This window comes from Brachyistius frenatus, unplaced genomic scaffold (genome assembly GCF_029030835.1).
Source record: "Brachyistius frenatus isolate BFR_SWC_R1_liver_20210118 unplaced genomic scaffold, ASM2903083v1 Contig_5, whole genome shotgun sequence".
In the NCBI taxonomy this organism is placed as follows: Eukaryota; Metazoa; Chordata; class Actinopteri; family Embiotocidae; genus Brachyistius; species Brachyistius frenatus.
Genome location: NW_027210604.1, coordinates 7,108,980 through 7,136,702, shown reverse-complemented (window position 1 = coordinate 7,136,702; position 27,723 = coordinate 7,108,980). Strand labels below are relative to the sequence as shown.

Genomic DNA, 27,723 nt, shown 5'->3' with positions numbered 1-27,723 from the left:
AAAATCCATCACATAACAATAACACTGTTGACTGTGTTTCTTGGTTGTTTGTATATAATATATATAGATATATACTGTACTGTATATACTGTGCATTTTATATTTTTTACTGCTATTTTATTGCTTTTCTATTATCCTATTATTATCTTATTGCTTCTGTATGCTGCTGTAGCAGAAAAAAATTCCCCTCTGGGATTAATAAAGTAACTACCTAACCTAACCTAACCTAACCTAAATCACTGCACAGATATGGGAGTAATGTCTCGAATGTCTCATTCTTTGGTGACTCTAGCTGTGCATTTAGTCACCCCACAGTTCACTCTATCACCACTCCATCCATTCATCCACCAGGCAGCTTTGGTCGTTCTGTTTGTACCAGAGGGATTAACAGTGAGGCCAGTGAGGAGATGAGATGCAGATTACGACAGAGATAATGGTGTTTGGATTTAGATTCACTCAGAAGAGACGGTGGGGATTCAAAGCTGCAGCTTTAATCACAGGTGAGCCATGTGCTCTTTGATCTGACTTAACAGACTGAATTACAACAGGTTTAGAAGAGAGCAGCTGACAGCATTAAAAATGACCAAAGACTTGAACAAATCTAATGAATTGAGAGGAGATTCTTTGCACTTAGAAAGACAGTAGCCACAGACTGTCAGTATTTGTTTCTCTCCAGTTAGAACAGCAGACTCACATTTGGTTCATCTTTTAATGACACACATCATGTCACTGATTTCTCACAAAGCGATGAGCTGCTGTCTGCTTTCCCTTATTCTTAATAATAAATCTGTTATATATTCCATATCTTTGGTGTAACATTTTGCTGCTACAATATATGATGTGTGGTCACAGAGATAACATAGAGACAGATCGTCTTTGGTTTCTGCTGGTGATATACAGGATTTGTTCTCAATCTGCAGGACCCCTTCACTGGGTTAATGCAAGCGGGCCCAGGATGACTATCAGGATAGGAAATATAAAAGTCAAATTATATATATTATTTGTACTTTTCCCCGATCTTTCTTTTTAAAATCTTAAATACTGAAATAATATAATTGTGTGTAAATATGCCTACATATTTGAGACTTGACATGAGTTAGACGATACTGTCTCCATTTTAAAGTTTATAGTCAGATATTATGCAGATAGTAAATGAAAACTGTGTATAGAATCATCATTTTAACTTATTTTAAAGTTGTGATAACTATTGATGAATTATCGTCGACCTAACATGATTTGGTGGAACTTGTATTTCTCTATATTTCATAATTAAAGTTTCCTCTGCGTGCAGACTGACTGTGTTTGACTGCCATCTTTTGGAATGTGCAGGCTAAATACCTCTAAAACATGTTTTTACGTTTTTAATAGTCGGCACGGGGCTTTATGGTAATGTGCTTTTCACATCATCGCCAGGTTATTTTCTAACAGCTAGAATTTTGCACAAATCAAAGGTAAATCCGTAAATCACGTTGTCTTTACGCGTTTTAGCACCAGTCGAGTTCCGTACATTCGCAACAAACCCTTATTTAGTCAACTGAAGCAAATATACCCGACAAAAATATATATAAAAAAAAAAAAAAAAAAGTTTCATACGTGTGGTAACTATATCACCCGGCTGTTGAAATATAACCCGGCAGAAACTTTTTATTTTTATGAACCAAACGCTTGTGTCGAATCTGCCGTCATCGTTCACAGACTGCAGAGCAAGATGGCGGTCCCTACTAAACAGTGAGTTGCTAAGATGCTAACGCGGTTATAATCGTGTGTGTTTAACAATGAAACGATCACTGTTTTCAGCTGATTGGGGGGTTGTAGGCAGAGTCGCGATAAAGAGCGTAATCCACTATAGCAGCTGCGGTGTTACAGTTCAGGGGTATTTAATAAACGGAGGTTGCCCCCAACGTAGCTTCTGCAGCTTGCTTAGTTAACGTTATGCTAAGCTCGCTTAAAACAGCTGGTTACGTTTACTAATCAAAGGTTCGTTTTACTTGTATAACACCGTTTAACTTCACCTTTTTACACCTGTTATACATTCACCAACTTCATTTGATATATTTTTTTTAATTTTTCTTTCTCTGAGGCACCGCTGCGTGTTAATGATCTTTTACAGATAACATCAGTTCATTCACGCAGATAATTTGGTCGCTCTCAAATAAATATGAGGGATTTTTTTTTTAATTAGTTTTGTTTATCTTTCTGGTGCATGATTATGAATTAAATCCAGTAAGTGACCAATCTAAAGACCGAGTTAACGTCCTCTAAAACCATCATATGAACGTGGTTACGATTTTCATCCAGACGGCTGATGTCACATCGAGCTTTTTTGCATTTCTCCTGGAAGAGATCACAGTTTTTTGGGGGTTTTTTTTCTTGGTGAATTATAACTCGTAAAGGTTTGTGTGTTAGACGGATTTCAGGCGAGGATTTAAGGACCTTGTTTCGTGATTGTCTCCAGGTACGGGCTGATCTTGCCGCAGAAGAAAGGAGCATCGAAGACAGCCGCCCTGCAGAAAACCTCCGTGTTCGGGGATGACTCCGATGATGAGGTGGGTAAACGTGCTTTAACAACAAGAAGGGCAACATACATTTGTCCATTATCAGTGAAGGGATTTGATTCAAGTATTTTCACTGTTTGGAAACTAAACAGAGAAACGTATCCAGTTATCAGTTGGCATCCAAACATACTGAATATGTTTTTCTTCCTCAGACTTCAGTTGGGGAGAGTCTGCAGAGAGAAGCTATTAAAAAGAAGATGATGAAGCAGGTGAGAGAAATAATGCAACAACGTCCTTCCTCTGTGGTTTACATTTCTCCGGTCTTTTATCTTTCTTTCTGTTTAAAGACACGTTTGGAGATGCAGAAGGCCCTGGAACAGGACAGCACTGTGTATGACTATGATGCTGTGTATGATGACATTCAGAAACAGAGACTTGAGAGCAGCAAGAAAAGTTTGGGAAGCGCTGACAAAAAGGTAATCTCTTTCATGTTGAACATTTGGAAAGTAATGCAGCTCTGAGGGTTTGAACGACTGTTGTGCTGCTGTTAGTTAACATCTTGACATCTTTGTGTCGTATGAAAAGCTAAATATGAGCAAGAACTTCCTCATGAACGGTAACTTTATTTCTTTTGTTGTTTGTCTGCGTCTCTTTGTTACAGCCAAAATATATCCACCAGTTAATGAAAGCAGTCGAGGACCGAAAGAAAGAACAAGAACGGAGGGAAGAGAGGCAAATCCAGAAGGATAGAGAGGCAGAGGGAGAACAGTTTGCTGATAAAGAGGCTTACGTTACCTCCGCCTACAAGCAAAAACTGCTGGAGCAGAAGGAGGAGCAGGAGAGAGAGAGGAGAGAGGCAGAGATCGAAGGTTAGCGTGATAATTACGTGAAACTATAATTATAGTTGATATATCAAACAACATAGGAATGGAGTGCAGTGAGAGCGGATGTGCCCAAAGCAACTTTCATGTAATCCCTAAACAGTCTGGATATTGAAAAATAACCTAATGGTCTTTCAGATATTTTCTTGAAAGCAGAAAAAGTTCAGGAGGAAACTTGATTCCTCCAAATGCTACAATTACATATTTTATCCTGGCAAAAATAACTTGCTTATTTAGGGCACAAAAAGCATGACTTGTATAAATAAAATGAAGAAGGTGTGTGAAAACTAGACCACTTGATATGAGACAAGGTAAATGATTTGTCTGGATTATTTCTGTTTTGCTTAGCTGCTTTGGACGTGAAGAAACAGAAAGACCTGAGCGGCTTCTACCGGCACCTGCTGAATCAGACTGTAGGAGAGGAGGCGATACCAGATCGCTCTGCAAACAAGTCAGTCACAGCTCTTCATCACTTGCTCATCAATAAACACAACAAGCACACACATATTTTTCTAGCCTTTAACTGTATCTCTGTTCCTTCTTCTACAGAACTCAAACCGCCAAGGTTTCAAAAGACGCAGAGAAGATATCCCCTGCTCCCTCACCTACGTCCCATGACAATATCCCAAGTTCATGCAGCGACAGCGAGGAGGGGCATGAGCAGAAGACTGGCTTCAGCAAGCCTGGGGGGGGCTCTTCACACTCAAAACGGCAGTACAGACAGAGGTCACCTTCATCAGGGAGCGGAGAAGAGAAGGAGAAGGAGAGGGAGAAGGAGAGAGACAGACATAAGAAGAGCCACAGGGACCAGGACAGAGAGAGAGGGAGGGACAGAGACAGAGAAAGAGACAGAAACAGAGGGAGGGACAGGGATGACAGACACGGAGACAGAAGAAGTGACAGAGACAGGAGGAAAGAACGAGACAGAGACCGGGGCAGAGAAGATGACCGAGGCAGAGGCAGGGGGGATACAGAGAGGGAAGACAGGCACGGGAAGAGGGAGAGGAGCCCCAAAGAAAGAGAGCGCGATAAGAATGGGGAAAGAGAGAAGAGGAGGAATTCAGATGAAGACAAGCGGAAGGACAAATATCCAGAAGAGCAGACGGAGCTAAAGAAGGAACCAGAAAAAGACAAGGTAGTGAAGAGGGAAGAAAAAGATGAAGCAAAGAAGGAAGCTGTGAGGGACCACACAAAGGAAAAAGAAGATGAACAGAAACAGGAAGGGGAGGAGAAACAGGAAGGGGAGGAGAAAGAAGAAGCAGAGGAGAAGGCCAACAAGTTTGCAAAGCGCAGCACGGATCAGGCTGTGACTTCGGCGAGAGAGAGGTACATGGCCAGACAGATAGCGCGCTCGGCATCCAAGAGCTACATCGAGACAGAAGAGGACTGAGAGCTGTCCAAGTACACAATGAAAACATCCCTGAACTGCACTCAAACGTCATCTCAGTTTAGAGAATATAATTAATATGATTTATATATTTTGTTCTCCAAAAAAAAAAGAAGAAATCCCTTGAAAAGACAAAAACCATCAAGTTCCTTCCTCTGTCAATACTTTCTGACTTGCCTGTTAACCAAAACCATTGTTTCAAAGCTGGACACAAATACAAAGTCTCATTTAACTTCCAAAACAAAACGTTCCCCAAATAGAAGGAAATAGTGCATTTGTTTGGGACTATTTTTAATTGTGGAAGCTCACCCCTTTTTAAAATTTACAGACCTAAACTTGTCAGATTGACTCAAAACAAACTACAATGCCCATGTTCAATGTAATGACAAAACATGTCAGTAGAGGTCTGTTGCACACAGGAATAAGCTGACAATATTTGTCAGTGGCATGAGTTTATTGTTGGTTTTAAGTCTTTTTATGGGACAATAATAAAAGTGTGGAACATTTTCAACCTCATCGTGTAACTACTGACTCCACCGAACACTCCAGTGGGCGGATTGAAGCAGCAGAGTGCGCTCATTGTCATTAGTGATGAGAATAGGTGGCATTTTGATCTATTATTCTGAAATATGAATTCTGACCTGTAAATAAGAGAGCGCTTTGAGCCTCTTGGATCATCACACACAGGAATGAGTGTAAATAGGTAATTTTATCTTCTTGCTTGGGAAGGTGGATGAGTACGGGATGATGTGTGAACCAGTGTTGTGTTAATTCACCTTTGTATCTTTCTGATGTCGGTAACAAGTTAATAAAATAATTTCTGATACACAGTTCATTCTGTTACTTCCTGTTTTTTCTGCATTTCGTGTCAGTTTAGAAAGGTGTACAAGAATGAGGATTTCAGAAGATAATTTAGCAGGTAACAACGTTTATTCCACAAGGATACCTCGATCACACAAACATGTTACTGTTGCTAATGTTTAAAGGGTTTTATGCAGGAAGACATCTATTCCAATAAAAGCAATGTGTGATTGCAGGAGTCTTTGAGTCTCCTGGGCTCCTGTGTAACCTTTGGTCTAGTTGTACATGGAGATGTTGGACCACTGAAACAGAAGAATAGGCTGTTTGTTTTTAGAATTACTATTTTTAATGATTTTAGTAACTTATTTCTGAGGAAAATAATTGTATTTTTAGCTCCACAAATAGTGACTGTATACTGTTAAAATTAATTAAATGCAATTTATAAGCAACAGTAATAATAATGTGTTCATTTATAATAGTCAAACACGATGATAGATAGATCGATAGATAGATAGATTTATTTTGTATGTTGAATGCCTTAAAAAAAAAAAAAACAAGGAAGATATTAATGAGTGGAATAAGGTAGAAAATAGACTTACATCATCCCAGGTCAGGTGGATTACTCCATCGATTGATTTGTCCTTGAAAACATCTATAAAGAACACAAATCAGATTTTAGCTTAACCACATTTTACAATTGGAGAAATAAAATGGATTTAGTTCAGTTTTAGTATCTGATTCTGCAAAAACTTTTGATGTGATTGGTGGTTGCCATATCACTCACTTGACATCTTGTCCAGGCGCAAGACGAGAGTGCTGAAGCTCTCCAAGGAGGCGGAGGACATGCCTGAATACCGGAACATCAGGAGCCTCACCATGCTGTCGTTCACGTCCATTCCTGGTACAGACGCAAGGAGAAAGTGTTGAATACTTCAGTTATGATTTGGAACATGAAGCAAATTCCCTGTGTATTAGTTTCAATGCTTTACTATGTTTGAGTCAAGATCAAAGCTAAATTGTGTTACCGGCAGCCTCAATTGCCCTCTGCAGCTCATAGTCAGACAGGGTTCCACACTAATTCAAATCAGAGCGATGGAACAGGTTCTGCATAAAAGATTAACCAAAATTAAAAGATATAGTATGCCCACAATTCAAAATAAAAGTGTCCTGGATAAATCAAATTCAGCAGGTAAGAATTTATTGAAATATGTCTTTATTATGACCATATTTGGTGCATTTACCTTGTATTCATGGATCTTCTTCCAGAGAATGGTGAATTCAACGAAGGTCATCGTCATCTTTTGGTCGAGCTTTGCATGTCAAGGATATCTCATCAAAAACATGAACAACTATGATGTCATTTCATTTTGACTAGCTGACATGATAATGTTGAGTAAAATAAAAAATAAAAAGTACAAGAAAAATGTTTCAGTATTTCAGGATACATCGACTGTGGCAATCATGCTGCTGCAGGTGTCCACACTGAAGCCGTACCGGGTCCCTGTGGACGGAAGACATGGAACAACTTGAGTGCTTCAGCAAGAAGATTTGGAGTCACAAGAAATTTTGAATGTTTTGAAATTGTATGTGAGATAAATCAACTCACTGTGAGGGAACCTGTCATTCAGGAGCTTCTGGCACTCAGCTCACCACTCTGACAACAAACACAGAAGGCCGTTATCAGTGGAGATCAGTAATAGAAGAATTGGACACACAGGTGAATGAATAGAGAGAGAAAGGTTTGGAGAAGAAAGCAAAGACAAATATCTCACCTGATTGGCGTAGCGGTTGAAAATGGCACGGGTGGGATCCCCATCATCGTTCTCTTCTTTGTCAGGGATCTGAAAGAGGACAAAGTTTATCAGGTCATCACCAACACCAGTCCAAATTAGAGGCTCCCAAGTCCACAGTCTTTTATCTAATACCTCAGGAAGAACCCTGTCCTCTTCTTCGTGGTCATCATCATGACCACTGGATGCAGAGGAGAATGTGTTAAAAATCAAACTTCTTTGTCCTTTGCCAACACTTACTTTCTTGTTATTTTTGTTACTTTTTAGCTCAGTAAAGAAGTCTTTACCTGATCTTAACGTCAGTCTTGGTGAAGACAGTGAAAACAAACTCAGCGGACATGTAGGGCTTCATGGTGGATGGGACGATCACGTACTCTCCGGGTTCCAGACTGTGCAGCTCAATCAGATCCCTTTCATAACTGTACCTCTGCTGGTCCTTCACAGGTCTTCTGTTCCTGAAGAAGTCAGATCCCAGACGTCCCTGTCGGGTCTGGAAGGAACAGGAAACTTATTAGTTTTATAAAAAAAAAATAATATATATGCTCATTTTGAATTTGATGCCAGCAACACCATTTCGGAAATGGAGTGGTAAGTATAAACTACAATGCTTCCTCACGAAGGCTAATATCACAGGTGCACAATAAAGGCCTTCACTATTTTTTTTCTCTTGACAAGTCAATACACATACTAGCACAGATTCTTTAGCGAGCGACATTATGGGCTGAAGTCCTCCGGTCAGAGTGAAAAGCAGCCCTCGAGATAAATTCTTGCTAAACGGGACATAAAACACTCAAAGGTCAAAACAACCTTTTTGTTATGAACCCTAAACGCGAGTACCGTGTTGAGGCACTTTACACCTCTGCTGCACGACATTTCTATTGTACATTTTAGTGCACTGCATTTATTTGGCAGCTTCGGTCACTAGTTAACTTTACAAAATTAAGATTGTTTTGCATACGTGACAGATGAAGTGCTTATAAAATAAAATGCTTATGCTACAAAGTAAACTACCCCACAATCTGTATAATCAGTCAGTTAATTGACAGAAAATTGATTAGCAAGTATTGTGATAATCTCAATTGCATGCTTTGATTGTAGGCTTCAAACAGAAGTGGTCATTACTCAGTCTTGGGTAATAATTTACACGGAGTAGACGAAAGCTCAAATGTCAAATGTGCCAACAATGGCAACTTTACTCGCTTACTATTAAACAGAAATTCATAACCGTGGATAACTGTTGACATTTTTGAATCAAGCACAAGTTTATTAGGACAATAGTGGCTCCGGCAGCTGAATATATAGCTGATCTGACTACATTTATCTTTGCATTTTCATGCAGTTAAGGTACAGCATCGAGACATAGACCACAGTAAAAACCTGAAACGTAGTTTGGTCACAATGTGTATGTTGTTGTGATAATAAACCGTTTAAATCAGTCATTTTAGAAGTGATTTGTGTGAACTGACCCTTTAGACTGGGGTTAGAGCTCCTGCAAAGCATCCCACAAACCAATTCTGTTTTGATTTGAACTCATGATTCTCTTATGGTAAAACAAAATAGCTTTTTCATTGATACATGATGTCAGCGTACTTTGTTATTTAGCCTGCATTAGTCTTTATTGGGGTGCTTCCTGCACACATAAACTTAAGATGGCAAAGCTGAAACGTATCCAAGTAACTCTGGAATGCGAGTTTGTACATCGGCAACCGGATTTAAGGCATTGCGATATGAAAGTGCACAACGGAAGACTTAAAACACACACCTCCAGCCTCGTAGAGGGAGTGAATCATCTTTACACAGGTGTCAATGGTGTTGATGTTGGCGAGCGGCGGTAGAGGTGTCTGCTCTCAGGCAAAAACAAGAGCTTCACAAATGGCACAGGGGTAAGATACCAGCAGCATTTCTATGTAGAGCATGACTGAAGAAACAGTCCTGCAAATAGATTGTACACGTCAACAGCATACCATACTGTTTACAGCAGTCTTGAGGTTAAGTTGGTTGTTTGTATATAATATATATATACTGTACATTTTATATTTAATATTTTTTACTGCTATTTTATTGCTTTCTGTATGCTGCTGTGGCGAAAAATTTTCCCCTTGGGGATTAATAAAGTAACTACCTAACCTAACCTAAGATTGGGCAGTGTCGACCTGAATTAAGGCATTGCATAACAAAACATGTGTGCGTCGCAGAGGACTTGAATAACACCTTCTCTGGATTTTATTGCAGTTATGATGACGACGTCTACTTAAAAGTTTCCAATTCTAAAAATTTCTGTGCACATATTTCCTTTAAAGCAAATGCAAATCTTGTTTTTCCCAATCACCCATCAGCAGCAGCAAGCACTTTTGACAGGCTGTCAACAGGAGCTTTCAGATCCTTTAACCCTGATTTCACACAATAGCACCGACAAGTGGAACTGAAGACAACAATCCCCAAAAAATTTAGACGAATACTGGTTTCAATAATCGGATTTGACACTTTATTTCAAACATTCAAATCAATCCACTTGTAATGTATGTTTTGGATCTTCAGCCCAGTGTCCATTTGTCATCTCTGCACCTGAAAGAGAGAGAGATCGATTCAAAATAAGAATACGCACTCAAGATGTGTGTTAGATCGATAGTCAGGAGTACAAGTATCTGGGCACGATGAGACAAACTGATCAGGAAACCTGACGGATGCCAGATTTGCAACAAAGGTCTTTCTTTAAGGAAACTCAAGATGTTTATAGCATGCTCCGGAAGAGGACGGAGGCATTACATCCTTTCTGGCCAAAATTGAGCCTCTTCAGCTCTTTTCAGTCAGGATTGGCATGTCCTTTATCTAGTTCTGAAATTATGATTTTAAAGTATCCCATTCTTCAGCATCCTGGTAATATTCACGCAGCAGTGACTCCAGTTTTCCCAGCAGAGGTCAGACTAAACTGCCCTTCTGGGCCTTTCTGAAAAGCATTTCCTCATTTATTTTCCTCCTGTTAAAAGGACATGTTTTCAATTGATTAATTACACATGATATCTTACCGCGGAGCAGGCAGAGATGGTGAGGCATAGCTGGACGCCACCGCTGAATCCAACTCTGAAGCACAAGAAATAGGAAATGTATTTTTCAAACCGTTCCGCTGAAGATCGCCGTGTGATGCCGACATTTAACGTTCAGAAAACCGAGAGTCACCACTGAACAATCTGACGGTAATTCCAGCTATTTCAGTTTAGGCTTCATCACAACACAGAACGACAGTTATTCGTGTACAAAAGCTTTGAAGATACCTGTCGAATTCACTCGATGAACAACCTCAGGACAGCATCGGACTGGCAGACGTGCACCTGTGATAAAACCAAACACGTTTTAAAATGAGAACACAATGTACTTAGAGAAACTCTGGAACACAACTTTTAACAGACTCAGAAACTTGGATTTGAAACAATCGTCAGCTGTCGCATCGGACGGCACTTCCTATTCCAGGTTTTCATCAGAGAAGGATTCGTTAACCTTTTTTTTTTTTTAAACATAAGGAGCATTTAAAAATGAACTTACAGGCATCATCAGCAGTGCAGCTGCACGGCAGGAGATCAAGCACTTCTCAGAAGTCACCAGTTCAACCTTGAGAAACCAGGAATACAATTTAAAATGGTGAAAAAAACACCAACACACCCAAATCAAGTCAAACTGTTAGTCAAGTTTGTGTTCAGAAAACCAATGATCACCACTGAACAATCTGCCGGTAATTCCAGCTATATCAGTTTAGATTTCATCACAACAGAAGCTGCCAGTTTCAATACTCATGAGAAACAAATGCAAATTTACCTGCATGAAGTGAATCATCTTCATTCATCCGGTTGGTTTGGGAGAAGACAAAGCGTTGCATGGCATCTTGTTGGGAAAAAAAAAAGAAAAAAAGTTTAGATCAGCTGTAAAGAGGGGCGACTGTATTACTTGTGAAATGCTGAAGATTCAGTCGTAGCCAAGACATTGTCAGTTGTCACATCTGCTCTTCCTACACTACAAAGACACATTAACTTACCCCTCATTGAAACACTTGGCCAGCAGAGGGCATGTTTATCTTCCATTTACATCCTTTGCAGCAGCTCACCCACGTTTTTTTCAGCTGCAGAACAAGAGTACGATTTGTTAACGGTGACTTTTACTCCACTTATTTTTTACAGTAACAGATTTGCATTCTTTCATTTTCAGAAAACCAATGATCACCACTGAACAATCTGCCGGTAATTCCAGCTATATCAGTTTAGATTTCATCACAACAGAAGCTGCCAGTTTCAATACTCATGAGAAACAAATGCAAATTTACCTGCATGAAGCGAATCATCTTCATTCATCCGGTTGGTTTGGGAGAAGACAAAGCGTTGCATGGCATCTTGTTGGAAAGAAGAAAAAAAAAGAAAAAGTTTAGATCAGCTGTAAAGAGGGGCGACTTTATTACTTGTGAAATGCTGACGAGTCAGAAAGTAGACAAGACATCGTCTGTTGTCAACTCTGACGGCACTTCCTACTCCAGGTTCTCATCATGGAGAAGGATTCATTGACGCCTCGGTAAATTAGTTTCTCCCATGAGCTCACGATTGTACAATTTTTAAAGCAAACATTTCTTTAGCAGTTTGTTATCAACAGAGTTGAATTAAATATGTTCTGATCGTCTTAAAAACATTGGACAACGTTGGCCTTGTTCCAAGCAAGGAACAAACAAGGCGCGACTTTACTTTCTGGATCATGTGGTATATAAACTGCACACCGGTGATGAGGAATGTGGCAGCTGACCACAAACTGACGCCTACAGAAACATGCAGTAGTTGAGGATTTCATTTTCGTGCCACATCAACTATAATCTGGACAAAAGTGATGAGGATGCAGTTATCATTTACAGATTTGGGACAAATCTGAAGTGGCTTCGTTTACTGCAACCTGTGATCCTCTTATTCACAATCTGGAAGTCTGTTTTCATTGTACAAAAGTGAGCTTGTAAAAACAACTTTTTTTTTTTTAAAACACAAGGAGCATTTAAAAATGAACTTACAGGCATCATCAGCAGTGCAGCTGCACGGCAGGAGATCAAGCACTTCTCAGAAGTCACCAGTTCAACCTTGAGAAACCAGGAATACAATTTAAAATGGTGGAAAAAACACCAACACACCCAAATCAAGTCAAACTGTTAGTCAAGTTTGTGTTCAGAAAACCAATGATCACCACTGAACAATCTGCCGGTAATTCCAGCTATATCAGTTTAGATTTCATCACAACAGAAGCTGCCAGTTTCAATACTCATGAGAAACAAATGCAAATTTACCTGCATGAAGTGAATCATCTTCATTCATCCGGTTGGTTTGGGAGAAGACAAAGCGTTGCATGGCATCTTGTTGGGAAAAAAAAAAAAAAAAAAAGTTTAGATCAGCTGTAAAGAGGGGCGACTGTATTACTTGTGAAATGCTGAAGATTCAGTCGTAGCCAAGACATTGTCAGTTGTCACATCTGCTCTTCCTACTTAAAGTTTTCTACACTATAAAGCTTCACACATTAACTTACCCCTCATTGAAACACTTGACCAGCAGAGGGCATGTTTATCTTCCATTTACATCCTTTGCAGCAGCTCACCCACGTTTTTTTTTCAGCTGCAGAACAAGAGTATGATTTGTTAACGATGACTTTTACTCCACTTATTTTTTACAGTAACAGATTTGCATTCTTTCATTTTCAGAAAACCAATGATCACCACTGAACAATCTGCCGGTAATTCCAGCTATATCAGTTTAGATTTCATCACAACAGAAGCTGCCAGTTTCAATACTCATGAGAAACAAATGCAAATTTACCTGCATGAAGCGAATCATCTTCATTCATCCGGTTGGTTTGGGAGAAGACAAAGCGCTGCATGGCATCTTGTTGGAAAGAAAGAAAGAAAGAAAGAAAAAAGTTTAGATCAGCTGTAAAGAGGGGCGACCATATTACTTGTGAAATGCTGAAGATTCAGTCGTAGCCAAGACATCTTCTGTTGTCACATCTGCTCTTCCTACTTAAAGTTTTCTCCACTACAAAGACACATTAACTTACCCCTCATTGAAACACTTGACCAGCAGAGGGCATGTTTATCTTCCATTTACATCCTTTTTGCAGCAGCTCACCCACATTTTTTTTTCAGCTGCAGAACAAGAGTATGATTTGTTAACGATGACTTTTACTCCACTTATTTTTTACAGTAACAGATTTGCATTCTTTCATTTTCAGAAAACCAATGATCACCACTGAACAATCTGCCGGTAATTCCAGCTATATCAGTTTAGATTTCATCACAACATTTGAAGGCTTTAGCACAAGTTTATTCAAGCGACAGGAATTATTAAACCAACCTCAGTCTCGACTATCCGTCCTTGTAATCCGGCATTTTCGGGACAAATCTTAAAACGAGAAAACAACATGCTCAACTTCCACTGGTCACTACAGAGAGTCACATCAGTCTTGGGGTTTGTATGCTCAGAAACAGTGATCTAGAAACATCGTCAGTTGTCGCATCGGACGGCACTTCCTATTCACAGTTTTCATCACGGACATCAACATCCAAAGAGACAAGACGGGACGACTTCACTCACCTCGCTGGGACACGAGGAAACCCAACGATGACTTGAACGTGACGTTTGTTGAACTCATTGTGCGAGTTGACACACCTGAGAGAGAGAGGGGGGAATAAACGTTAGTCCAGGGGTGGCCAACCAGTCAGAGACTAAGAGCCATATTTTTTTACTGTGTTACCGCAAAGAGCCACATCATACACACGGGCACACATGAACATCACCCCATCCCTTCCTCTTACACACACTCTGCTCAGCCAAATTTATTAACATGATAATGACAGAAATGGACTCCTACAGTACTCAGACCACAGGCCAGTCATTTTCAACAATGAACATTGTGTGCACTGTCTCACACACACAAACAAAAACATAATAATTTACAATAGCGTTTTTCTTTTACTATGCATGTTGCTTAGTGCGACTTCTGGCATTCCTTGCCTTGAACAATCCTCTTCAAATCTGGCTTGTATTCTGTTGTTGCCACTTGAAGCAATTCTTTCACACGGGTGTCAGTCAGAACAGATCGATGCTTTGATTTCACGTGTTTCAGGGTAGAAAACACAGACTCGCAGACGTATGTTGACCCAAACATTGACAGTATCTTAAGCGCAGCCCGTTTGACATTGGGGTATTTTTCCATTGGCACACTTTTCCAGAACTCAATGGTCCCTTCCCTTAAAGCAGGTTTCAGTTGGTCCTCCTCACAAAGATCGATCATCTCCAACTCAGCCGCGGCCTCATCTGTGACTAGCGGGGCTTTCAAACAGTCCGTCTCCGCATTAAATGGGTCGACGAGGATCTGTGGCCTTTTCAGTTGTAGATCACGGAACCGGATGACAAAGCTTTCGTGCAGGTTTTCAACCAGTGTTGCATATCTGGCTCTTTGCTTATTCAGGGCGGCGCTGGTGACTTGCCCGCTGGCTTTTAGCAGAGTGGGAAAATGCGTTAATTCTCCCTTTTGAATATGTGCCTTGAACAGCTTCAGTTTGTTGACAAACGCAAACACACTTTGCACCAGGTCAGGCAGCATTTTTAACTTACCCTGCAGGGTCAGGTTCAGTCTGTCCAAGTGACACAGCATGTCGACCAAAAAGGCCAGATCCATAATCCACTCGAGGTCCAAGAGCTCGGGATAGTCCTTGTCCTTCTCTTCCATGAACAGTTTCACGGCATCCAAAAGCTCAAAGAAGCGAGCGAGCACCTTGCCTTTTGACAGCCACCTCACAGTGCAGTGCAGCGGCAGGTCACCTGGAAGTCCCTGGTCCAGCTCAGCGAGGAGATTCTTGAATTGCCTGTGGTTAAGCGCATGTGTGCAGATGTAGTTGACGATTTCCATCACAGGCTTCATGACGTTGTCTAAATTCAATGATTTAGACACGAGTTGCTCCCTGTGGATGATGCAGTGGAAATTCCAAAACTCGGGAAATGTTTGGTCAGCTTTGCACAGCCCCACAAGTCCGTTCACAGATCCGATCATGGTTGGCGCTGCTCCATCCGTGGCTATTGCAGTTAGCTTCGGTATGGGCAGATTTGCTTTCGCAAATGCAGCCATCATTGTTTCTTTCACATCTATGCCACGGGTTCTGTCTTTTAATGGCACAACATCAAGGAGTTCTTCTTTGATCACAATCTTTTGACACAGACCGTGCAAATATTGCCAGCTGAGGCTTGTCTTGTATGTCACAACTCTCATCCAATGCGACACTAAAATACTCACATGCTTGAAGGTCAGAGTGCAACTGTGATTCAACAGCCGTGTTAATGTCCGATATTCTGTCCCAAGCCAGTGTGGCGGGACAGTTGGACGTCTGATACCATCCGTTTTAGTTTGTCGTTTTCAGGAGACAAGATTTCAACAACGTCACTGAGGCATTTTTTAACGAACTCCCCTTCATTGTATGGCTTTTTAGCCCGTGCAATGCTCCAAGCCAGTTGATACGATGCAAGCGTGACCTGCTTTTCTGCCTGACTTTTCAAAGTGTCCAACTTGTGCTTGCAAAATTCAGTACCTTTTGGAAATTCCTTGTCGATGTTAGCATGGAGTGAGCTGAAGTGGCGCTGAAGATTTGAAGCTTTGAAATGCGCTAATGACGTCTGACATATCAGGCAGAATGGCTCGCCATTACGTTCAACAAAAAAAATATAAACTTTCCCACTCTGTTAAAAACGTCCTGTGTTCATCTTCATATTTTCGTTTAGCTGTGTATTTTTTTCCTGCCATTTTGAGAGCGAAATTGACACTAATTGTTTACTCCAGTGGGTTTTGCCCCTCCTGCTTTGCGGAATTTCACCTCATGCGCATGCGCGTTTGACGAAAATACCATATTGAACTCAAGCGAAGCGAACACGCACAAAAAACAACAACAACAACACAAACACAAATGTTGATATGAACGTAAAAGAGCCGCATGAAACCAGGCAAAGAGCCGCGGGTTGGCCAGGCCTGCGTTAGTCACTACCACCAAAAATATTTACAATATTACCTTATTTGCAAATAGGATTACAAGATATTTGGCATCGTTGTAAGAACTGCACATTCATGACGGGTTTCTGAACATCAAATTTACTTCCCGACATGTCCTAAGAAATTAACAATGACGGCGGGAAACATTTCATTTGACCGTAATGGTAAATAAAGACATTTAGTAATTTTAACTACACCACATAACTAAAAGTGGAGCCTACGGAACTCGTGCATTTTTTTTTTTTTTTAACATTTTAAGGACGAAAATCGGGATTATAGGAAGACAACCGTAAAGTGTTTGCAGTTAAACAATAAAAACGAATCCTAACGGGGAGAGACAAACTCCTAATCTCTCTTTTATCGTTCAGTCCTCCCCACGTGGCTGCCTGAGGCCCGTCGGGGGGCTCTGCTAATGCTAAATCTTTACCGACTGGATGTCGCGACGTAACTAAAGTAAAAACACAAGTTCAACTTACGCGTGTTTGCTTGAACAATAAGCGCAGCGGTTTCGTGTTTATTGAACAACTGGTTCAATTAAACCAACAACAACAAAATGTAAAGACCTGTAACAGCCCGACTCAACCGAAGAGGAGATGGAAGCTGAAAGGATCGGTCAGGCGGGTTTGGAGCGCTTTTATAGGGGGACCGTCACGAGAATATGACGTCAATAGCTCGTTCGTTATAATGGCGCGCTCCAATGACGTTAAACATGCACATTCGCCCCCTGCTGTGCCGGGGTGAGAGAGCCATGATTTTAGGTTAGGTTAGGTTAGGTTAGGTTAGGTTAGGTTAGGTTAGGTTAGGTTAGGTTAGGTTAGGTTAGGTTAGGTTAGGTTAGGTTAGGTTAGGTAGTTACCTTATTAATCCCGAGGGGACATTTTTTTTCGCTACAGCAGCATACAGAAGCAATAAGATAATAATAGAATAATAGAAAAGCAATAAAATAGCAGTAAAATATATTAAATATAAAATATAAAATGCACAGTATATACAGTACAGTATATATATATATATATTATATACAAACAACCAAGAAACACAGTCAACAGTGTTATTGTTATGTGATGGATTTTGCCAGAGGTGAGTTATTGTATAGTCTTATTTTTTTTTTTTTTAGGTTTATGTTGTGCTTTTGGATTCATTTACCGTTTGTGTGTTTTTTTTTTTTTTTTTAGGGCCCGAGCACCGACGGTGCGGCAGCCCTATTGTTATTCAAGCGATTATTATTATTATTCTCCGTAAATAACTGCATTTCTGGCGGCTTTATCATCCTCAAAAACTCATGAAAGTTGGTACGCGTCTCTCCTGTCGAAAAATTTAGTATTTTAGTGTAGTCGCGAGTGGGCGTGGCCAAACGGTTCGCTAGCGCCCCCTATACAGATGCCACTGTGGCTTCATTCACCTACATGCACGACATTCGGTGGACACGTGTATCGCACGTAGACGTACAATAAATTCCAACGCAACATTACGTCACCTCAACAGGAAGTCCGCCATTTTGAATTTAGTCGCCCTTTTCTGGGGATTCGCACATGTTGTACTTTAACGAACTCCTCCTACAGATTTTGTCGGACCGATTTGAATTTTTTTCTGTGCACGTTTAACATGTTTGGAATTAAAAGTTATCTAAATAATTTGTTTTCATCGACCCGTGTGCCCGTGGCGTGGCAGCCAAAAAAGTGACCCAAAAGTCATACTGTAGCATGTTGTCCAAAATGTGATAAAAAAAGTCATACTATAGCATGCGGGCCCTCGCATGTTATAGTATGCAGCACGCGAGGGCCCGCACGTTACCGCTTGCAATTTTAATTTGTATTTCCATTTATTTTTTTTTTTTTTTATTAACTGACATTTTAATTTAAACAACAAAAATGGGACTTTGAATTGTAACTAAGTATATTTACTCCACAAGCTACATTTTGTAGGGAAACTCTGTAATCTTGTACTTTATACTTCACTGCAGTTACAAATTACTTTACGGATTAAGATTACGTACAAAATATATGAATAGTTACAACAACAAAAAAGTAACACAAAGCAGATAAAATGAGCTCCACCTCAACCGTCCACTTTATGTATCCTACATTTTGTTGATAATAGCTGCAGCCAAACTTAAAATTTTTATATTTAATATTTTTTACTGTTATTTTATTGCTTTCCTGTATCTATAAATGCTGTTCTAGCGGAAAAAAAAAATCTCCTTGGGGATTAATAAAGTATCTATCTATCTATCTATCTATCTATCTATCTATCTATCTATCTATCTATCTATCTATCTATCTATCTATCTATCTATCTATCTAAATACGCCACTTTTACCTTTAATTCATATTTCTATTTTGTTTAAAACTATCTACCGGAGGTTTTTCTTACAAGTTCACTTTACATACATATACATTCATTAAAAAAAAAAAAAAAAAAAAAAAAAAAAATGTAGCTACATCTTAATAGGGTATATAAAGCTACATTGTACATTGTATATAATATATATAGATATATACTGTACATTTTATATTTTATATTTATATTTAATGTTTTTTACTGCTATTTTATTGCTTATCTATTATCCTATTATTATCTTATTGTTTCTGTATGCTGCTGTAGTAAAAAAAAAATTCCCCTCGGGGATTAATAAAGTAACTACCTAACCTAACCTAACCTACTAATTAGTGTAATAACAGCCTTTAGCTGCAGGGGGCGCTGTTTGACAGGTTATTGTCTGCTTCTGGGCACTAATTTCAGGAGTCTATCAATTGCCAGTCTGTGTGTCTGTTGTCTGTCGATGTGGAGCAAAGGATGTGGAGACTGACTTCACTGCAGTGAGCGTCATTTTTGTTTGTGGATTTGTTTCCTTGGCAAACTTTGGATTTCACATTTTCAACTTCCTTCACCGGCTTCAGGTAAAGTTGTTAATTTTACTCCAACTCTATTATTTTTAGACAGTTATTGTTCTGCACAATTCTTTCTCCAACGCTGTAGAAGTTTTCATTCTTTATTTGCCAGAACACTCTTTACACCACAGTCTTCATAATCACTGGTCTACAAACTGGCCAGTGAGAAATGTTACTTTTACAGTTGGAGTTTTGTAACAACCAGACAATTACTTGTTTTATCTAATCTGGTTGAATCCTCTGAATAGTTGTTTATAATTTGGATGGTTGTTTACCAGGGACATTACGTAGAGAATCACTTCACACTTTTTCTGTTTGTCAAAATTTTTTATATCATTTTATTTACTGCACATCCTGCTTATCTTAAAAACCAACATTTTAACTTTTGGACATTTTACTGTATTTCAGGCAAACTTGGAAGACATTAACAACGTCCTTCTTTCATTTTGTGGAATGACTGGTGAGAAAAAAAAATAAAGTGCACGTCCTCTTGAAGTGAATGAAAAGTGTGTTTGTTGTTAGTGATAGTGGCAACTCGAAGGTGTGTGTGTGTCTGTGCGGTTGTGTGTGTATTGATCAACTTCAGCAGCATGTTGCCACCTGTGAAGAAGGACCGGGTCATTACTCAGCTCCCAAAAGTTAGTAACACGCACACACACAAAAATTGTTTGGCTATCTTAGTGTCATAATGAATTCCCCACCCTCTAACCCATCCTTAGTCTAACTGCAACCCTAAACTCAAGTCTTAACCTTGAGATTGTCCTTTAAAGTTGTGAGAACCAGCATAAATGTCGTCACCTGTGTTTGTCCTCATATGTTTTTTAACCAAAACACGTCCTCATAACTAAGACATGCACATGCACACACGCAATGCAATGTAATGCAATTACAGCTAACAGTGTTACTGATGATGATGAAGTTATTTGGAGTCTCAAATGCTGTTCGCCTCAATGAAGACAGCAGCAAATTTGCAAAATGCCTCCTCTGCAAGCTGAGAAAAGTTTCAGATAAGAGAGGCTGTGTAGAAATCATTGTAGTTACAATTAAGCAAATGATTGTTTTTATAAGGGATGAACAGCTGATACTATAAAATACAGGGTTTTTCCATGGACAACAATAATTAAGTAGATGTTCAGTTTGGGACATTGCTGCTTTTATCTGCCAGGAAAACAACATTTGTATTGTGCCACCCCCACCTTATTTTCTTTTACTGTCCAGTGTGTCTAGTTTTTTCCTGTTCGTTTCTGACTGTTTCCTCTCCCCACTTTCTTCACAGTGTTTCAGTCCAAATGCAGCGCTGCACACCAAAGACACCTTCCACCCACAGGTGAAGGCTGTGTGCAGGGTTCAGAAGACTGGCACGGTGAGGTGAGATCACATGAGGGTTATCAGGACAACACACCCTGCCTCTCATTCTGCTACGAAAATATGTGTTTGGATTAAATGAATAAATTCTGGCAGGGAAAAGCCACGCTATGTCTGCTGTCAGCTGATAGCCATCTACCATACCACATCTGACCACAAATATTCCGTTATTTATTTAAGAAATCACACGGAAAAGACCAAAACTAACAACTCTGTGTAGCAACTAGCCACCAATACATAGGTTAGGTTAGGTTAGGTAGTTACTTTATTAATCCCCAAGGGGAAATTTTGTCGCTACAGCAGCATACAGGAAGCAATAAGATAATAATAGAATAATAAAAAGCAATAAAATAGCAGTAAAAAAAATAGCTTCACTCTTAAAAGAGGCTCTTTACTAAATCAGAAAGCGTAAACAGGAGTAATTTGTGCATTTGTTAGGGACTATATTCAGCTGCAGATTAATACACGGTTGTTGCCCTAGTGAGCAGCAGGACTGTACATGGGGCTGATGACTCAAAACAAACTATAATGCCCATTATCTTCATAATAAAGGAACATATAACCCATTGTTAGATGATGTAGCTTTTTTTTTCTTTTTCTTTTATCATTTATGGGCAATAATGTAATATCAGGCTGTGGCTGCATATTTGAACGCTCATTGTTAGTTTGGTCTTTTCATGGAATTTTTGGACGGTCACAAAAATATAGAACATAATCAGAAATGTAGATTCGTCAAAGGTTGTTCAAGTCTTTATGGCATGTAAATGGATCTATTGTATGTTATTATTATTTTTTTAGATTTGTGCATTCAGCGTGTTGTTTCACACAAAATAATGAATGCATCAATAAATATATTTTGGTTATTGCACGCTAAAAAGTTTTGATAAAAAATTGTATGCAAAAAGAAGACTTTATATGTTGAAAAGATCAAATTAATAAAACAGTGTAAGAACAGAATCTAGTTCTTTTCTCAGTTAAATAAATGACAAAAAAAACCATCAGTTAATCATCTTTTTAGAAAGATAAATAAAAATGCCTCAAACACTGAAAATGGTCTTAAATTTGTGAAGTCAGGTGAGAACTCACAAATTCATAATAATATAAAAATTCAAAGGGGCTCTAGAAGAAGAAAATTAAATGTTTTGTGTATTTTTATGTTATCGATCATGTTGCTGTGAGTTTCATGCTGCTGGGTTGTTTTTGATTGGAGTCAGGAACGACTGCTGACAGTATTGGCTTTTTTTTTGGTTTTTTTGCCAGCTTTAATATCGCCAAGGTGATTGTAGTGGGTGACGTTGCTGTTGGGAAAACGTGTCTGATCAGCAGGTAAGAAGCAGCCATGAGTATTTTAATTATAGACTAAACTTTAAAAGTTGTCCTTCTTTTTATTATTTTGGTTGCATGTATTCGCCGTATCTTGACCAATAACATGTAGAAATATTACATGATGTAATTGAGGTCAATTCAATTGTAGGTTTATATTCTTTGGAGCATCACTGCAAATCTCTCTGCTTCAACAGAAACTTTGATTTACTATAAAACATGTGTGACATTCAGTAACCTTCTCAAAGCTTCAAATGCCAAAAAAAAAAAAAAAAAAAGATTTCAGAGTCAAGCATGGAAACACATGCAGTCGACCTGTTCACCGAGCGGAGACTCATGTTTTCTTTGGGAGAGAGCCACATCCTCAAAAATGGCGTAATGAGTTTGAGTGAATTACTTCCAGGATTATAAAGCACTGAAATGAGAAATTGGAGTCAGTTTATAGACTCAGTAGATCTGCTGAAATGTGATTCAGCGAGAAGACTGATGATAATACAAACTTAAAATGATGGGAGTTTTTTTCCCCCCAATATTTTAGTATTTCATCAAGTAAGATCAGTAAAGATGATCAACTTTAAGACACAATCCTACTGACATTTTATAGAGAAAATGATTAATAATAGCACACATTATTATTAGATTATGGTTGACTGCAGCCCTCAAATAGTTTCTCTCTCTGTCTGTCACCTGCCCTCGGCTCCTGTCAGGTTCTGCAAGGGTGCGTTTGATAAGAACTACAAAGCAACCATCGGGGTGGATTTTGAGATGGAGCGTTTTGAGGTGCTCGGCGTTCCCTTCAGTTTACAGCTGTAAGTACGTCGCTGTATCACAGACCAAACACCCAGTTCACAGACTGAGCCTGAAACAAGTTGTGATACTAATCGAATTGGAATGATGAAGTCTGTTTGACTGCACTAGTCCTACACCACGATGACGTTAAAACTCTGAACGATCTACGTCCAAATTAAATCTCATAATTTGATAATTGTGAGGCAGTACAGCTTCCTCTGGATGATTTGATAATCTTGTTGTTTAGATTGGTGAGTGGGACTTGCATTACAAGTCTTTCCGTCACTACGTTGGCTCTGGCCATGCATATAACTGCACGTGTAGGACTAATTGAATATCAAGGTCAAATCCTGTGCAGTCTGCCTGCAGACTCTGAGTCTTGTGGGAATAAAGCTGATAATTATGCATGTTAGCTTGTTTAAACAAGCACCATGACCACTGGACAATGTTGCCTTGATCTTATCTCTTCCTCTTCACTTCAACTCCACTAAACATCTCAAAGACAACATTTAAATCTGCATCTGATCTGTTTCAGGTGGGATACAGCAGGTCAGGAGCGCTTCAAGTGCATCGCTTCCACCTATTACAGAGGAGCACAGGGTGAATTCAGCTCAACCTTCACATTGTATCATCATCACACCTCTCGTTTTTGACTGAGGATTCAAACTGTCTGTCCGACTACTTCCCCTTTCATTGTTTTACTTCTGTTCAAACTGTATCTCTCTTTCTTCAGCCATTATAATGGTGTTTGACCTGAGCAGTGTGAGCTCATTAGAACACGCCAGGTACGAAATAACCCAATATTATGTAAAAGTTGTTCCTTTAAAAGGCCATTAGAAGTCTTACAAATGTGTGTGTGTGTGTGTGTGTGTGTGTGTGTGTGTGTGTGTGTGTGTGTGTGTGTGTGTGTGTGTGTGTGTGTGTGTGTGTGTGTGTGTGTGTGTGTGTGTGTGTGTGTGTGTGTACAGGCAGTGGTTGGAGGATGCTATGAAGGAAAACGACCCCTCCAGTGTTTTACTGTTCCTTGTGGGTACCAAGAAGGACCTCAGCGTGGGTGAAATTAATGGATAATAATAATCAATTAACTTTCATGTAAAAAAAATAAAAAAAATAAAGGAAAAAAAAAGAAAAGAGAAAGCAGTACATTCTTACATAACTGGGACTATTAAATGTTTGGCTCTTCTGCTCAGACTATCCAAATGCTTTATATGAATTTTCTGTCACTAAACCAATTACTAAGTTAACTATTATTTGCAGCTCTACATGTTTTACGTTAAATCTTACTTTTAATTTATGATCAGCCAACAGTGACCACCTCCCTGCTGCCAGTCATCTCTCCCTCTCTGTATTTCCCCCTCAAGTCTCCTGATCAGTTGACTCATGTTGAGCAGGAAGCCATCAGACTCTCTGAGGAAATCAAAGCGGAGTACTGGGCCGTGTCTGCCAAATCAGGTGGGAGATAATCAGACAGCCAACATGCTTGTCAGTTTTGTGTTTAATCCATTTTTTGTCTCACTAAACTCTGCTCTCTGTCTCCCTGTTGTTGCAGGGGATGGTGTCAGAGACTTCTTCTTCCGTGTGGCTTCTTTGACTTTCGAGGCCAACGTTTTGTCTGAGCTGGAGAAAACTGGGTCGAGGAACGTCGGTGACATAATCAGTGAGTCAGTTCACTCGTAAGACTAATTAAGATAACTCAGTGGCTGACAGACCTTTCTCATTGTTACCTCCTAAAACTTAAAGGTGCCCTACGTAAACAGAAAAAAAAAAAAGATGTTTAAATTCAGAGTAAAATATCAGATGCATGCCTTCCTCATAAAACATTTGCAAAGTGATTTGTCTTCCTCTTTCCTGCCGCCCCGCCACTAACTGTCAGTAAAGGAGACACCAGCAATAGATGTACTGCTATTGGTCAAAACTTTGCAATGAATCTTTGCAATTTTCCAACCCGGACTCACTTTGAGTCTGAGTGAGTAACGGGGATAAAAATAAATAATAATTTGGAAATCAGTCCAGTACTTAGCAAGAGTGTTTCAGCTGAAAGTTCCAAAACAGGTAATGTAATCCTTTTGGGCAATCTCGCCTGTCGGTGTATGTCAGGTAAAACTGCTGGTTTTGAAGTCCGACAGGCTCATATTGTTAAAATAATTGTATGACAACAAAATACAGGCTGTGCACGCTGCGCGAAGCGTTGCACGACATTTAGTTTGCACAACTACACTTTCTGTACTCCAACACTTGACTCTTATCAGATTTCAGAACAAAACATTTGCGTCAGGGATCCTTTAAATCAACAACTCTTGAGAACAGACAATTATATTGAGAATATGACCCTGTCAGTGGCAAAAACAAGCAGTTTTAGTGTGGCATTGATGTGGCACAACTGACACAGCATTCTCACTCATTACTAGACAGATTTCAAACATTATCTTCCCCGTTGGACACGTAGACCCAACATCATGGGAAAACCGGGTCCAGGTTGAAAAACGCTGAAGTCTCCCTTTGTGGAATTTTCACTTGTGATCTCTCATCACAGATAATGGAGTTATGAGCAATTTAATTAAAAAAATTAATTTTCCCCTTAGATCGTTTGACGGCTTCTATAAAAGGATTTATAGAAGCTTGAAAAGATTAAAATGTCCAGCATGTTAATAGAAAAAGACAAACCGGATATAAAAACAGATTTACTTTCCTTCTCGTCTCTTCAATCATTTTGTGATCCTTACAATTTTGGAACCCGGAGGTTGGGAGCCACACTGCTCTAGTATTTATGACATCCTACATAGTTGTATGTAATCTACAATGTTTATGTTGAATGACATGAAAGAACAACAGTGTGGCTCATTTGTGTTAATGTCAATAGTTTTTAGACAGAGATGTTTGTTGGATCAGTTCATTGTTGGTTTTGACCTTTTCATGGAATTTGACAGTTTGAAAAATGTAACTTTCGTTGGTCATCTGACTGCCAAACATATAAAAGGTGTTTTGTTTTTACTTGTGTTGCACAGGGATCACAGACTGCAGAGAAGCCGATCACAAACCGAAGAGGAGATCCAACTGCTGCTGAGACTGAACACATGGCTGCCTGGATAAACTGTACCGATTACGCCGCAACACTAAATGGACACTCGACAGGAAAATTCAACTGAAATACAGACATTGCAGCTCGGGGTGGATATCACGAACAAACCCCATAAAAACAAATGTCAACTAAATGATGTTGCACTAGTACGTTCTGCAAATGGCCTGAGAAGGAATTAGTAAAAGTCCAAGTGGTAGATTTGACATAATGAATTCTAAGTTGAGTCTGTAAACAAGTCTGGCAGCAGAATGACCCACAGTGTCCTCAGGAATGTTTACTGCCGATCAGTCTGCAACAAATAAGGCTTTGTGATGTGCTTGGTTCAAAAACATTTATGAAAAAGATGACATTTTACTCTTCAAGATCTTCCATTAAACTGTACATGATCACTGCCTTCATAAGTATGTCCGTCTGTCTGAGGCAACATTTTTCTTCGGTTACAGATTAATTTTCAGGAACTGACCGGCTGCATTTTTTTGTTGGTTCCCTCACTGGCCTCCTGTCATGTGCCTCTAACTGGTTTTGCACGCCAGCTCCGTGGTCATACCCATAACGCATCTCTCTCCTCTGACATAAGGGTTCTCATGATCTTGAAAATGCAGCGATTGTTTGCAGGGATGGAAACAAGCAATGAGTTTAATCTATGGCCAATTGATTTTCTCAGGAAGTCAGACAGGAGGATGACGGCCATGTCCTCATAAGCCTCATAAGTGTTATCTCAGGAAACACTTTCGACTCTTCGTTTTTTGCACACTTTGTGCTGTAGACTTAATTTTAGACCAAGACAACTGAGATCTCTGCCCCTTGAACACTTTTGTACAATGTTTACAAATTTACAAAAAAAAAAATCAAATACTGAAATTTCTCATTTACTAAAGCATTCACACCTTTTAGTCATTACAGCTTCAAGTCTTGTTGGTTAAGCCTCTGCAAGATTTACATTCCTGCAGCGGAGTGGTTTCTCCCATTCTTTCCGGCAGATCCTCTCGGGCTCCGTCAGACCTGGATGGGAAGCGTCTGCTGCCGACTTCAGGTCTCTCCTCTGAGGTTTTGTGGGGTTTCATTTTTGGCTGGGCCACTCGAGGGTCGATAGATACTTGTACTGAGGACTGTTATGCCCCAGTCCCACGTCACGGCACTCCTCTCCAAACCTTACACTGTATATGAAAATGAATGTCATCTCAGGAGCTGAAAAGTGAAGCCAATTCAGAAGTGCCTTAAAGTGCAATACCACTGAGGGCCACAAGGGGCTGGCTCAAGAAAAAAGACAAACATCTTCTGGCTTCCATAGACTCCCATTCAAAAGAGTGTCAACTTCTCTAATGAAATACAAAGTCAATATGTTTTTTCCACTTGTCATCATGGTGTCATTTGCTAGATTCACTCCTTCTGATCAGTGTTTTGGTAGTCAGGTTACTAGTATAACTGGATGGGTCAAATACACCACACGCTCCTCCCCAGCTCCTCCAAATATGCTCACTTCTGGCTCCAAAAACAACAACTGAGAATGGCAACTCAAGGCTCCAAAACGGCAGTTCACAAACAATTGGGTGACGTCAGGGTGGGTTGCCACTTGCTCCGTTTCCCTGCTGCAGAGAAGCATCCACACAGCATGGCACTGTCTCCACAAAGCTTCATCGTAGGGATGGTATCACCAGATGATGAGCAGCGCCTGGTGTTCAGCACACATCAGATTTATAGCTCAGTTTCTAACTCATCAGATCAATCTTTTTTTTTTTTCCTTTTGTTCTTGAGATTTGTTAAAGTGCAGTTTGACCAACTTCAAGCAAGACATCACGCCCATCACTGTTAGAGTGAGCGTTGGGTCCATGGTCACCTCCCCGACCAAGGACCACTCTGTTCGGCCAACTCCA

General features: G+C 39.7%; 2 protein-coding genes, 3 long non-coding RNA genes and 9 other non-coding genes across 16 annotated transcripts; 2 read left to right on the top strand and 12 right to left on the bottom strand.

The window, feature by feature from the left end:
- The first annotated feature begins 1,666 nt into the window (after nucleotides 1-1,666).
- nsrp1 (nuclear speckle splicing regulatory protein 1) lies at nucleotides 1,667-5,596 on the top strand. The gene is made up of 7 exons (XM_069719906.1): nucleotides 1,667-1,728; nucleotides 2,456-2,546; nucleotides 2,708-2,764; nucleotides 2,843-2,971; nucleotides 3,157-3,364; nucleotides 3,725-3,827; nucleotides 3,926-5,596. The coding sequence occupies exons 1-7, from the start codon at nucleotides 1,709-1,711 to the stop codon at nucleotides 4,764-4,766; spliced, it is 1,449 nt and encodes a 482-aa protein (XP_069576007.1). The 5' UTR covers nucleotides 1,667-1,708; the 3' UTR covers nucleotides 4,767-5,596.
- A 147-nt stretch (nucleotides 5,597-5,743) lies between these two features.
- On the bottom strand, nucleotides 5,744-6,417 carry LOC138635144 (uncharacterized). The gene is made up of 3 exons (XR_011312067.1): nucleotides 6,349-6,417; nucleotides 6,164-6,216; nucleotides 5,744-5,866 (listed from the first exon to the last, which is right to left on the bottom strand). It is a non-coding gene; the product is annotated as an uncharacterized lncRNA (long non-coding RNA).
- Nucleotides 6,418-7,009: 592 nt separating this feature from the next.
- LOC138635149 (uncharacterized) lies at nucleotides 7,010-7,529 on the bottom strand. The gene is made up of 3 exons (XR_011312071.1): nucleotides 7,337-7,529; nucleotides 7,171-7,218; nucleotides 7,010-7,065 (listed from the first exon to the last, which is right to left on the bottom strand). It is a non-coding gene; the product is annotated as an uncharacterized lncRNA (long non-coding RNA).
- A 2,296-nt stretch (nucleotides 7,530-9,825) lies between these two features.
- Nucleotides 9,826-16,990, bottom strand: LOC138635134 (uncharacterized). 3 transcript variants are annotated; one of them, XR_011312064.1, is made up of 13 exons: nucleotides 16,879-16,990; nucleotides 13,957-14,031; nucleotides 13,717-13,764; nucleotides 13,421-13,508; nucleotides 13,183-13,248; nucleotides 12,390-12,455; nucleotides 11,667-11,732; nucleotides 11,382-11,465; nucleotides 11,165-11,230; nucleotides 10,895-10,960; nucleotides 10,627-10,683; nucleotides 10,381-10,435; nucleotides 9,826-9,919 (listed from the first exon to the last, which is right to left on the bottom strand). It is a non-coding gene; the product is annotated as an uncharacterized lncRNA (long non-coding RNA). The 3 variants fall into 3 exon arrangements; XR_011312065.1 differs by lacking the exons at nucleotides 11,165-11,230; nucleotides 11,382-11,465; XR_011312066.1 differs by lacking the exons at nucleotides 11,667-11,732; nucleotides 12,390-12,455.
- On the bottom strand, nucleotides 10,511-10,584 carry LOC138635323 (small nucleolar RNA SNORD65). Its single transcript, XR_011312120.1, has one exon. It is a non-coding gene; the product is annotated as a small nucleolar RNA SNORD65 (small nucleolar RNA).
- LOC138635343 (small nucleolar RNA SNORD49) lies at nucleotides 10,760-10,837 on the bottom strand. The gene has a single exon (XR_011312124.1). It is a non-coding gene; the product is annotated as a small nucleolar RNA SNORD49 (small nucleolar RNA).
- Nucleotides 11,044-11,117, bottom strand: LOC138635316 (small nucleolar RNA SNORD65). The gene has a single exon (XR_011312119.1). It is a non-coding gene; the product is annotated as a small nucleolar RNA SNORD65 (small nucleolar RNA).
- On the bottom strand, nucleotides 11,546-11,619 carry LOC138635307 (small nucleolar RNA SNORD65). Its single transcript, XR_011312115.1, has one exon. It is a non-coding gene; the product is annotated as a small nucleolar RNA SNORD65 (small nucleolar RNA).
- Nucleotides 11,815-11,888, bottom strand: LOC138635350 (small nucleolar RNA SNORD49). Its single transcript, XR_011312125.1, has one exon. It is a non-coding gene; the product is annotated as a small nucleolar RNA SNORD49 (small nucleolar RNA).
- LOC138635312 (small nucleolar RNA SNORD65) lies at nucleotides 12,539-12,612 on the bottom strand. Its single transcript, XR_011312116.1, has one exon. It is a non-coding gene; the product is annotated as a small nucleolar RNA SNORD65 (small nucleolar RNA).
- LOC138635300 (small nucleolar RNA SNORD65) lies at nucleotides 13,062-13,135 on the bottom strand. The gene has a single exon (XR_011312113.1). It is a non-coding gene; the product is annotated as a small nucleolar RNA SNORD65 (small nucleolar RNA).
- LOC138635294 (small nucleolar RNA SNORD65) lies at nucleotides 13,589-13,662 on the bottom strand. Its single transcript, XR_011312112.1, has one exon. It is a non-coding gene; the product is annotated as a small nucleolar RNA SNORD65 (small nucleolar RNA).
- LOC138635336 (small nucleolar RNA SNORD49) lies at nucleotides 13,845-13,916 on the bottom strand. The gene has a single exon (XR_011312123.1). It is a non-coding gene; the product is annotated as a small nucleolar RNA SNORD49 (small nucleolar RNA).
- Nucleotides 16,991-17,111: 121 nt separating the features above from the next.
- Nucleotides 17,112-25,887, top strand: rab34b (RAB34, member RAS oncogene family b). Its single transcript, XM_069719893.1, has 11 exons — nucleotides 17,112-17,131; nucleotides 19,880-19,931; nucleotides 20,570-20,661; nucleotides 21,919-21,984; nucleotides 22,689-22,790; nucleotides 23,306-23,370; nucleotides 23,504-23,555; nucleotides 23,739-23,820; nucleotides 24,132-24,222; nucleotides 24,320-24,427; nucleotides 25,776-25,887. Exons 1-11 carry the CDS (start codon nucleotides 17,112-17,114, stop codon nucleotides 25,832-25,834), a joined length of 789 nt encoding a protein of 262 aa, XP_069575994.1. The 3' UTR covers nucleotides 25,835-25,887.
- Nucleotides 25,888-27,723: the final 1,836 nt, after the last annotated feature.